Here is a 12,650-nt window from a genome sequence, read left to right on the forward strand (position 1 = left end):
ACACACGCAGCCTCGACGCCCACCACAGGTGTAGCGGTGTGAGGCAGCACCGTACAGTCACCAAGAGTACACTCCACAGTCTGATAAACATCTGGTGTTGTTATCCGCCACACCTGATAAGGTCGGCCCCCGGCAGGAGAGGAGGTGTCCAAACGCTCCTGGGTTCCTCCTTCCTCCGCCAGGTTACCACCGTGCAAAGTCCTCACACGCGGCTGCTGGTGCGAGGCTCACGGTTAGCGTGGGTATGAGAGTGCAGGAGGGGGCGTGGTGCGGGAGTCTGGCGGTCGGGAGGCGTGCTGGGGAAGCGTGGGAAAATATGAAGGAAGACGTTGCGACACCAGCGAGGTACGGGAGGCGTGACGTCGACCTGCACGGAGGCACTGACCCGCCTCAACCAAGCAATGCCAGACGCACGCACGCACACACAAACACACACACACTTCATATATATATATATATATATATATATATATATATATATATATATATATATATATATACACACACATATATATGTATGTATGTATGTATATAACCACAATCTTGACACATATACAATTTATTGCGTGTCATTTCACTCGTACTATTAGTTCTTAGTTCATGGGACGGGTTTAGTTGCCTGAGGAATGGCTAGTGCGTGAGGTGGTGGGAAGGCAAGGAGGGTTGAAGCAGAGGCAGTGTGTGTGTGTGTGTGTGTGTGTGTGTGAGGGGCTGTGCAGCAGCCCGTCCCACCACCAGGCACGCCCGGCCACAGATCCTGCACTATCAGCGGAAACCAGCCACCTTATCTCACCACGCCTTCAGCAGGTCACCCTGCACACCGCGACACATCTACACTCGCCACCGTCACAGACCTCAGGTTCCTGATCACCCACAAAACGACCATTAACTAGGCTGAACGAGCACAGAGTTCACGGGAGCCAGTTGGCCAAGCCAAGGGTTGGGACGGTTCGTTCCCACAGGCAAGGGGGGGCCAGGCCCGGGCGCCCTGGGTCAGGCGAGTCATTAAGTCGCTGGCACAATATTTGAACAGATGTGACTCGTACCTGTTCATGGCGGCGGGGCGAGGGAGGGCCACACCAGCTACCTGTTGCCGCCACTTCCGTCAACACACTGCACCTCCTGCCACAAACCTGCCCGGTCTTCACAATCTCCGAGGTTTGTTCTCACTACAACGGCAATACTGTGGCCGGGGAGTGTGTGAGTGTGGGGTGGGGTTGCGGGTGGGAGGGTGAGTGGGAGCAGACGTGAGTGTGAGTGGCGGGTGACAGGTCCGTGTCCAGGTGCGGGAGATGACTGGTGTCGCTGGCTGCCGTGCCCGCCTCATATACCGCGGCCTGACCTTGGCCTGCCCACCCACCCCGCCCACTCTTGCCCCGACCCGCCCGCTGCCAGGCTCTCGCTCCCCAGCCTTAGCGCCACCATCTCCCACCCTCACACCCCGCCCATCCACCCTAGACAAATTCCATCTCACCTTAACCCCATCTACCCACCCACACCTGGTGAGGCTGACCCTCACGCCTACACTCGGGTCACCAACGCATCTGACTGACTGCATCTCTCCTGGTGACCTCTGACACCTATGTGACCTGTGAATACCCAAGGCGACCTCTCAGAGGACCTAAGGGGAGCTGGCTTCTCGTCCATCTTCAACTTTAAGCAACATCACTGACCTCTCAGTCACACAAGCGACCTCCCAGCCTCCCGGGTGACCTCCCAGGTGACCTCCCAACCTCCCGAAAGACCTACCAACCTCTCAGGTGACCTCCCAGCCTCCCGCATGACCTCCTAGCCTCACGGGTAATGTTCAAGTCTCCCGGGTGACGTCCCAGCCTTTCTGGATGACTTCCCAGCCTCTAGGGTGACGTCCCAGCCTCCCGGTTGACCCCCAGCCTCCAGGGTGACGTTCCACCCTCTTGGGTGACCTCCCAGCCTTCCGGGTGACTTCCCAGCCTCCCTGATGACGTCCCAGACTCCCGAAAGACCTCTCAGCCTCCCGGATGACCTTGCAACCTCCCGGGTGACTCCCAGCCTCTCAGGTGACCTCCTAGCCAGCTCGGGAGTTCCCTATGGTCTCTTGCCCATCTGAGAACAAGGTCAAGTGCAACCTTCGCTTTCCTCCCCTCCAACCATCTACAACACCTTCAATCAACATTCCGTAAACTCCCTCTAGTGAAGGAAATACTGACCTAATACTTCCCATAAGAGACTTGCTGGGAGGGAGGAATACACTACGCATCCTCGCGGGTACGCAGGTGGATCTCAGTCATGAGTCAGGATCTGGTGCACGTGAGGAGCAGGAGGGGGGCGGGTGCGACCCATCTGTTGCTCAGTACCACCTCTTTCCTCACACACACACACACACACACACACACACACACACACACACACACACACTTATATCCGCGACACCTATATAAACAGCTCCTCCATCACGAAGCCTCTTACTCAAAGGTTGCTGCCACATCCGGCGTAGAGATCTTGGGAGTATAGACCTCAGCATCACCCCTGTAGAATCCCAGGACCTGGTCACAAGATCATTCATCACCCCGGGGTCTTGAGAGACCATTCCTAGGATGGTGCCTTGTGACTGGCCGCAACCTCGCCAGCCGGGTTGACATCCTTAAACATCACTGCCCATGTATCCAGCAGGTGTAGCCACACCTCTCCACACTGTGATGACTTAATGACACATGAGCGAAGCCCATGGCACGGGGGAGAGGGGGCAGTAAATCTTACCGCCTCGAGACGAGAGAAAAGTCTTTCGGAAATGATCACAAGATGTTATCCACCACCAACCCCCAGCTCACTGTGCATACCAGAGGGGCGTGGAGTCGGGGGAGGACGGAACGACGTCGGTGGAGGGTGGAGCTGGTGACCAGGTCACAGTCCAGGACCCACCCACCCAGGTCTGCCGGATCCAGGTCAATGACCTACTGCTACCGCGCCTCCCACACACCTGGTCACTCCTGACCAGAGAGGATAATGCTCTCGCACGTTACGGTACGGTATTCATATGTCTTCCCCTGGCGGTGTTTACTGGTATTAACATTACGTTACTGCACGCACCACCATACACACCTGCCACAATCCGCCTCGAACGCCACAATCAACACAAACACATGTGTCTTCATCCAGTACATGGTCAAAACCACATCACTAAAACAAGCACCTTACCCAGTCCAGTTGACTATTCTCCCTCAATATGAGAGGATTACCAATAACTACCATACTACCCTTCTTCAGGTACAGATAACTGGTACTGTAAATGTCCTACAATGTCATCACGTGACTTGTTCTTCTGAGATGAATGGCAGGTGACACCAGTAGTGTTACCACAGGTGTGCAGCACCACGTACAGGTGAACCACCTGCCTTACACCAGCACCACGTACAGGTGAACCACCTGCCTTACACCAGCACCACGTACAGGTGAACCACCTGCCTTACACCAGCACCAACCAATAGGTGAACCACCTGCCTTAAACCAGCACCAACTAACAGGTGAACCACCTGCCTTACACCAGCACCAACCAACAGGTGAACCACCTGCCTTACACCAGCACCAACCAACAGGTGAGCCACCTGCCTTACACCAGCACCAACCAACAGGTGAACCACCTGCCTTACACCAGCACCAACCAACAGGTGAACCACCTGCCTTACACCAGCACCAACCAACAGGTGAGCCACCTGCCTTACACCAGCACCAACCAACAGGTGAACCACCTGCCTTACACCAGCACCAACCAACAGGTGAACCACCTGCCTTACACCAGCACCACGTACAGGTGAGCCACCTGCCTTACACCAGCACCAACCAACAGGTGAACCACCTGCCTTACAACGGCACCAACGGATGAGCTATCTGTCCTGCAGCGGCACCAATAAGTGAGCCACCTGCCCTACATTGGCACTAACAGGCGCCACACACACACACGTCACAAAGCCCCCGTCATGCGTGCGTGCCTGCCTCCCATCTAGGGGTCGGGTCAGTCAGAAACACCGGCTTATCCACGGCAGTAACCTGATTCAAGAACCTGAGGAGGAGATATATTCGTGGACACTACACCAACCTCAATCATTTGAGGTAACGTAGGTTAGGAGATGGAGGTCAACGGTTAAGAACCTGGGCTTTGTGGTGAGAGGTTCTCTGAAATCTACGATGGTGGAGTAGAGACATGGACACCTTAAGCTTCAAATGAAAGAAGGATATGGTAAGAAAGAGGAACGAATGCTTTAATAAAAAGATGTCAAAAAAAAAAGAAGGATCTTCGAGAGATGCCGTGGCGAAGATATTGACAAGCACTCCAGCCAGCCAGGAAGTATATGAGAGCAAGGAATGAGTACAGGAGGATATGACAAGAGAAACAAACAAAAACTTTGACGAGAATATTGTGGACACAAGGCTGGAGGAAATTCGAAATTTTCTAGAAATTCATCGTCAGTCTGCTGTCAGTTCAGGAGCAGTCAATCAGGCTAAGGGAGTCAGAGGGAATAATTGTAGAGGATCAAGTACGGATATGTGGGGAACTGAATAACAAGTTCAAATGGGTTCTCACAGTGGTAGGTAAACACTACAGCCGCAAGACCAGTACGATGGAATGGCGAGGAGCTTTTGATAATCACTGAAATATGGAGAAAAGATATCAACAGAATACTAAAAGGACTTGACCCATACATGGCTCATGGTTCTGATGACATTCTACCACGTGAGTTAAAGATGTGCGCAGACATGGTAGATTAACCTCATGTATTACTGTTCAGGGTGTCACTGGAGAGAGGCACAGTGCCAAGGGAATGAAAAGAAGTACATTTCATAGCTGTGTATAAGCACTGAGACCGGGAACTGGCGTTGAAGTACAGACCGGCCTCACTAACAAGTGTAGTGTGTAAGGGTCTTGAAAAGATAACAAGAAAGCGAGTGGATGACTATCTAAAGAAGAGAAATAGCTTAAGAGAGGGACCTTACGTTTGTGGGGAAGGGAGGTCATACGTAACGAACCTCTCTCAGTTCTACGAAAGAGTGAGCTCAGTCGCGGTCAAAGGGGAAGGTTGAATGGACTTCCAGAAAACAAGGGGGAGGCGGCAACTTGACAGTAGACCTGTCAAGATGCCGCACAGCCTCACGGATCACTACATCATCAAGGAAGACGATACAAGACAGTGACTCCTGCCACACACCTGCGTGACGATACACAAAACCAGGATAGGAGCACGGAAACCCTTCCTCAAAACGGACGAGTCAGCCTCGCCAGAGCACTGGCCTATCCCAGCACACGCCCATCGTCCTACCCAATCCAGACACCCGGTAGTTTACCTTCAGCGTCGCCCATATGCTCGAGTCGGTTCACGTCAGCTTTCCATACTTGCTACCATAATTCAGCGATCGACGTGAATGGAAGGTCGGTCGGTGTGCCTAGCGGGGTGGGTGGTGGTGTAAGGCTCAGGCTGGACGTGTCTTGAGGGGGGGTAATACCGGTTGGCTCAGATTTTAGCCAATGGATGAAGGGACGTCTAGTGATGCCAGATCAGGTCAACAGCCACGGGAGGGGGTAATGGCTGGTCGGATGATGATGACGGAAGATAAAACTATAGACATCTTCCTCCGCTGTAAAGTGGAGAGGGACAGGTACGGAGGAGTGACAGAATTTTGAAGAGGTAGGTTGAGCGGCTCCTGGGGAAGCATGTATCATGTAAACGTTACCCACAACAGCCAAGTGGGAGAGTAACAGATCCTCTGGCGCAACAGAGGTGTCTCCCCGGAGGACACACGGAAGACATGAGGACCTGCTGCTGCTGCTGCTGGCTGCTCCAGAGTCAACGCCCTCGGCGTCCGTGGCCAGCAGCAGCCTCTCTCCCCTCCCTCCCTCCCTCCCCTTCTACCCTAAACACCGTACGTCCACGTCCATCTCTCACGCTGTCCTTACCTACGGCATCACTACTGGTGCTCTCTGTACGTATTTGTGTAGGTGATGAGTACATACACTCCCGCCAAGATGTGAGTACATAGATTCATGTCTCTAGTCATGTTATCACGAGGTATGTTCACCGTGTACGTGAGGCGTGGATCCACACGTTCCCGCGCGTTTTTGTAGCCGTAACGAACATTTTCCAGTCATCAACGTCCACAGCAGCATGTGTCTGCTGGCGTCAGGTCGTAACTCTGCCCGTGCAACGTACTTACTGCCACCAGCCCGTCTCGGGTACAAGGCCTGACCAGTAACTGCAGTGAAGAACCTCCCTCAACTTGAGGTGCAATACTCTATAGCTTCTGTGTACTTCTTCCCGTGTTGGTGTTTGCGACGTATCTGATACTTTACATATTCCTAACACTCTTAAGTGTATGTTTCAGGTGGTGTTAAGTATTAATGGCTGGAAACAATACTGCTGAATCGTCCCTTATCTCAAACACTGTACCTATATAAGTATGACTCAATATGCTGGTTTACATTCACAAAGATATATTAGATTTTACATAAAAAAATCTGATATATATTAGATAATATAAGTGAGGGACATTGTGTCTATATATTTCCCAGAATATATGATGACCTGATCTTGTAATACGAGAGGTGAGGTCATCCAGGGTGACCTGCGTCTTCATCCCTTAGTTTCCCTGCCCCGCCCAGCAGCGGCGGCTGGTGTGTCATATTCTGGTTCTCTTTAACTGTATCCAGGCCTGATAATGTAATACACGAAAGTCCTTGACACTTCGTATTTTCCGCTACCTTGTTGTTTTACCTTCACACACACACACACACACATGCACACACACACACACGTGTGTGTGTGTGTGTGCATGTGTGTGTGTTAAACTTTTTATAAGCACAAGCTTCTGTATGCATGAGCACACACTTCAGCTGATACAAGCAGACCCTCGCTATCAAAAAATACCTCCACATCAGCTGGTACAAACAATATATATATATATATATATATATATATATATATATATATATATATATATATATATATATATATATATATATTTTTTTTTTTTTTTTTTTTTTTTTTTTTTGCTTTGTCGCTGTCTCCCGCGTTTGCGAGGTAGCGCAAGGAAACAGACGAAAGAAATGGCCCAACCCACCCCCATACACATGTATATACATACGTCCACACACGCAAATATACATACCTACACAGCTTTCCATGGTTTACCCCAGACGCTTCACATGCCCCGATTCAATCCACTGACAGCACGTCAACCCCGGTATACCACATCGCTCCAATTCACTCTATTCCTTGCCCTCCTTTCACCCTCCTGCATGTTCAGGCCCCGATCACACAAAATCTTTTTCACTCCATCTTTCCACCTCCAATTTGGTCTCCCTCTTCTCCTCGTTCCCTCCACCTCCGACACATATATCCTCTTGGTCAATCTTTCCTCACTCATTCTCTCCATGTGCCCAAACCATTTCAAAACACCCTCTTCTGCTCTCTCAACCACGCTCTTTTTATTTCCACACTTCTCTCTTACCATTACGTTACTTACTCGATCAAACCACCTCACACCACACATTGTCCTCAAACATCTCATTTCCAGCACATCCATCCTCCTGCGCACAACTCTATCCATAGCCCACGCCTCGCAACCATACAACATTGTTGGAACCACTATTCCTTCAAACATACCCATTTTTGCTTTCCGAGATAATGTTCTCGACTTCCACACATTCTTCAAGGCCCCCAGAATTTTCGCCCCCTCCCCCACCCTATGATCCACTTCCGCTTCCATGGTTCCATCCGCTGCCAGATCCACTCCCAGATATCTAAAACACTTCACTTCCTCCAGTTTTTCTCCATTCAAACTCACCTCCCAATTGACTTGACCCTCAACCCTACTGTACCTAATAACCTTGCTCTTATTCACATTTACTCTTAACTTTCTTCTTTCACACACTTTACCAAACTCAGTCACCAGCTTCTGCAGTTTCTCACATGAATCAGCCACCAGCGCTGTATCATCAGCGAACAACAACTGACTCACTTCCCAAGCTCTCTCATCCCCAACAGACTTCATACTTGCCCCTCTTTCCAAAACTCTTGCATTCACCTCCCTAACAACCCCATCCATAAACAAATTAAACAACCATGGAGACATCACACACCCCTGCCGCAAACCTACATTCACTGAGAACCAATCACTTTCCTCTCTTCCTACACGTACACATGCCTTACATCCTCGATAAAAACTTTTCATTGCTCCTAACAACTTGCCTCCCACACCATATATTCTTAATGCCTTCCACAGAGCATCTCTATCAACTCTATCATATGCCTTCTCCACATCCATAAATGCTACATACAAATCCATTTACTTTTCTAAGTATTTCTCACATACATTCTTCAAAGCAAACACCTGATCCACACATCCTCTACCACTTCTGAAACCACACTGCTCTTCCCCAATCTGATGCTCTGTACATGCCTTCACCCTCTCAATCAATATCCTCCCATATAATTTACCAGGAATACTCAACAAACTTATACCTCTGTAATTTGAGCACTCACTCTTATCCCCTTTGCCTTTGTACAATATATATATATATATATATATATATATATATATATATATATATATATATATATATATATATATATATATATATATTAACTGCACACTTCCCTCATCATTAACCTCACCATGAGAGGAGGCGACGATATGGTAGTAACGTCTCGCATGCATAAAATCTCCAGTTTTCTGCGAGTTGTACGGTGCGAGGGATACAGCGCAGGAGGAGTCTGTGTTACGAAGACGTGGCACGTGGAGGGGAGGGTACGCTCCGTGTGTGTGTGTGTGTGTGCTCCCGGACTGACGAACTACGTCTTTAACATCTGTCATCGGGCGACCGCTCCCGCTCTGGGGGGTCATCAGCAGACTTCCGACACATCGTCATCAACATCAAATGACCCAAGTGGTCACAAGAGTCGGGAGGATGTGTGATCAGACGAGCAGCTGGTGCCCTACGTTGATCCCATGCTTTTGACAAACATATCTCGACATCCGTTACTTAAAGTATGCGTTACTTACTTACTTACTTACTTACTTACTTACTTACTTACTTACTTACTTACTGGCCTTCTGTGGTTTACATAACCATGCCGGAGGGGGGTCTGACACGAGCGGTATTCCCAGCCCCTACAAAGCCAGTGTGGGTGACGACCCATTTGTCCAGTAGAGAGGGAGGGAGAGTTAGTTCTACACTGATGGAGCCGGAGCTTCCACACTCTACACGAGAGACTCTTGCTATTAGGCTAGGCCAGCCCGTGACGCTCACCGCAGGAAAATCTCGTTAAGGTGGGAGTCGAATGAGTTTCGCGCGCGCGCGCGCGCGCGTGTGTGTGTGTGTGTGTGTATGTGTGTGTGTGTGTGTGTGTGTGTGTGTGTGTGTGTGTGTGTGTATGTGTGTGTGTGTGTGTGTGTGTTACGTACAGATTGAGAGGATGTGTATTTAGGGAATGCATGGTATTAACCTACGTGTATGGGAGGTAGGAAGAACAGATAGAAATCTGGGCCAGGCAGTGGAACTTGACAGTTACTGCAATCCTGGTGGCTTCCTGCGTCTTGTGTGTGTTGTTAGTACCTTTGATCATTGGTTATGTTGCGAGGTACGAGTCTTACACTCGGGCTGACACGTCTCTTAGTCTTCTATATATATATATATATATATATATATATATATATATATATATATATATATATATATATATATATATATATATATAAAGTCTTTACTCATATGTATGTATACATCTACACACAAACACACAGACCAGCCTAAGCCAGGACCCCATTCATCCACCAGACCCCTGGGAGAGGCTGAACACCTGGGGTTGGGATAGGCCGACTACCTCACCCCCAGGATTCGAACCCGTGTTGCTGACTCATGGTCATTAACACTAATTATCACATCACGGCAGTGTGTGTGTGTGTGTGTGTGTGTGTGTGTGTGTGTGTGTGTGTGTCAATATACCCGGGCAGCGTTTCACCAGGCGACAGAGGAGGTGGCAGGGCAAAGTGTGGCGGGTAATCACACAAGAGGCAGTGGTTTAATCCACAATAATTGGTCCATTGCGGGTCATGATGGCCTATCATGTGTGATGTGATGTTGGCGGTGTGTACGACCGACGCTTCGCTCCCCCGCTGCTGACCCTGCCCCAGCCATCAACACCACCACTACTACCATCATCACCATTACCACCACCGCCACTACCACCACCATCACTACCAACACCATCACCACCACTACCACCACCATCACCACCAACACCATCACCACCGCCACCACTACTGCCACCAACATCACCACCACTACTACCACCACCATCACCACCGCTAACATTACCACCACCATCACGATCATGGTAGGGAACGAAAGAAGTGTCACGACTAAAAAGGGAAGGGAATGGGAATGGAGAGAGAGAGAGAGAGAGAGAGAGAGAGAGAGAGAGAGAGAGAGAGAGAGAGAGAGAGAGAGAGAGAGACAGAGAGAGAGAGAGAATGATGCAACAGTGGTCTTTGAGACACAGCAACACGATGACTCAGTTAAAAAACAAAAAAACATGGGAAATGCGACCCTTGCGTACGTTGGCCTAACCTTTCAGGGCCGCTACATACGCATATATTTTCTTTCGTTTGCCCCCCCCCCGTCGGTGACAGAAAATCTTCTGTCGCCGACAGATATGGCACAGGCCAACATGTTGGCCAGGACAGTTGAGGGCGTGCACTTAATTTTCCCCTAACACACGTTTACATTTAACTGTACACTTCTGGGGTCTAGCACAGATAAAAGTGAATGAAAAAGTGGGCGTGTGTGTCTTGACCCTATAGGAGGTCGCTAGGTCAGATGCCAAGCTATGACAGCCAAGGGCCGTGCCGTCAGGTCAAGACGAGGGTGAGGGTTATGAGGAGAGGCGGTGGACCGAGGCTGGTGAGGGGCGGAGACCGGTGCGCGTGGGAGACCCAGGCACTACTGCAGGGGAGTCACACCACACTTGGCAAGGAGGGAGGCGTGGGGGGGAAACACTGGGGCTGTACATCATCGGCAGTGTTTACTCCAGTTCCGTCCAATCCGATCACCACTGCGGCAGGTGGCACTCACCACCACCTATACAGTACCACCCACTGACGCTGGCAACACAACCCACTAGAACACAAGAACTGAGTGGAAATAAATGAAAGACACCCCTCCCCACCACCCATCCTTCTTCGGTCTTCAAGCATGAACTAGACCAAGGAAACGAACTATAGTTCAAGATGAACAAGAACTATCCTCATATCAAACACAAGGAAGATGACAAAAAAAAAGCCACTAATTACATTATCAACCACCACCATCATCATCATCATCATCATCATCATCATCATCATGATCATGATCTTCGTTATTATGTCATGTATAGCATCATGCAGACATCTCCCGAAACTCAAGAGATGACAACTACACCTGTGGAGATCAGTCCAGACGACTTCCCCCCGACACGAAACACACTGGAAACATGTCGACCACACCTTCCACTCAGTGTCCTTCCCCAGAACACATCAGAAACATACATGTCGACCACACCTCCCAGTCAGACTCCCTCCTCCCCCCACCAGGAGTGGCACACGAGGAGCCGTGAGCGACGCCTGATTTATTTACCCTCTCAGTAAGGAACAACACTTGCCACACTGACGCCCTGGACATACATACCACCCCGGCCTGTCTGACCTCCCCTGCCAGACCCACCCCGGTCACTGGCTACAGCCACCACAACTCACCGCCTGTCATGCCAGCGTCTCAAACCCTTAGTAAGCACCACTGTGCGACCCTAAGTGAGGCCCATGGTACACGACCCTAAAGCATGGGACAGCCTGGTCTTTGACGTGACCCTTAAATGTCGGGGCAATGGTCGTGCAATCGTGCCCAAGGGTCGTACCCTCAATCTTCTTCAAAGGGATAATGGCCCCTTACAGGCAGACCAAATTCAGAGTTCTACTGTCTCAAGCGAACACACACACACACACACACACACACACACACACACACACACACACACAAACACACACACACACACACACCACAAAGACTCAAAACAAACACAACAAGAGCCACTCACATCTCCGGACGCAACGAAACCAAACCTGGACACCGGACGTCCAGAGCAGCGCACGTCCAACCAGACATGAACCACAGTGTTTACTACCAGGCAGCTGGTCACCACCACAGCGCCATGACACAGACACTTGGCCACACGCTTGACCATGGCACAGACACTTGGCCACACGCTTGACCATGTCACAGACACCTGGCCACACTGTCACCACCACAGCGCCATGACACAGACACCTGGCCACACGCTTGACCATGACACAGACACCTGGCCACACGCTTGACCATGACACAGACACCTGGCCACACGCTTGACCATGACACAGACACCTGGCCACACGCTTGACCATGACACGGACACCTGGCCATACGCTTGACCGTAACACAGACAACGTCGGGAAGAAGTGGTCTGCCTGGCGGGGCGCACAGACCCACTCCACGCGGATAACGACTGTCTTGACGGCCTTCAAGTGACACTCAACGCAATGGGTGCCTGTCAAGTGTCGTCCATGTGACACCCAGAGCTGTGGGCAACTGTCAAGTGTCGTCTATGTGA

The 12,650-nt window shown here is 50.4% G+C and overlaps 1 protein-coding gene across 2 annotated transcripts in view; it reads right to left on the minus strand.

Annotated features, from left to right (window-relative positions):
* The window catches only part of Chi (LIM domain-binding protein 2 Chi), a 362,970-nt gene that overhangs the window by 322,561 nt on the left and 27,759 nt on the right, over positions 1–12,650 (minus strand). The window contains exon 1 of one of the 2 annotated variants that reach the window (XM_071679454.1): positions 1,047–1,271. The exons of the other annotated variant lie outside the window; for it this stretch is intronic. Coding sequence (XP_071535555.1) covers positions 1,047–1,054 — 8 coding nt within the window. The 5' untranslated portion in view covers positions 1,055–1,271. Of the gene's footprint in view, positions 1–1,046; positions 1,272–12,650 lie in introns of those variants that run through there. 2 annotated transcript variants of the gene reach the window in all.

Source organism: Panulirus ornatus, chromosome 2, assembly GCF_036320965.1.
Source record: "Panulirus ornatus isolate Po-2019 chromosome 2, ASM3632096v1, whole genome shotgun sequence".
NCBI lineage: Eukaryota > Metazoa > Arthropoda > Malacostraca > Decapoda > Palinuridae > Panulirus > Panulirus ornatus.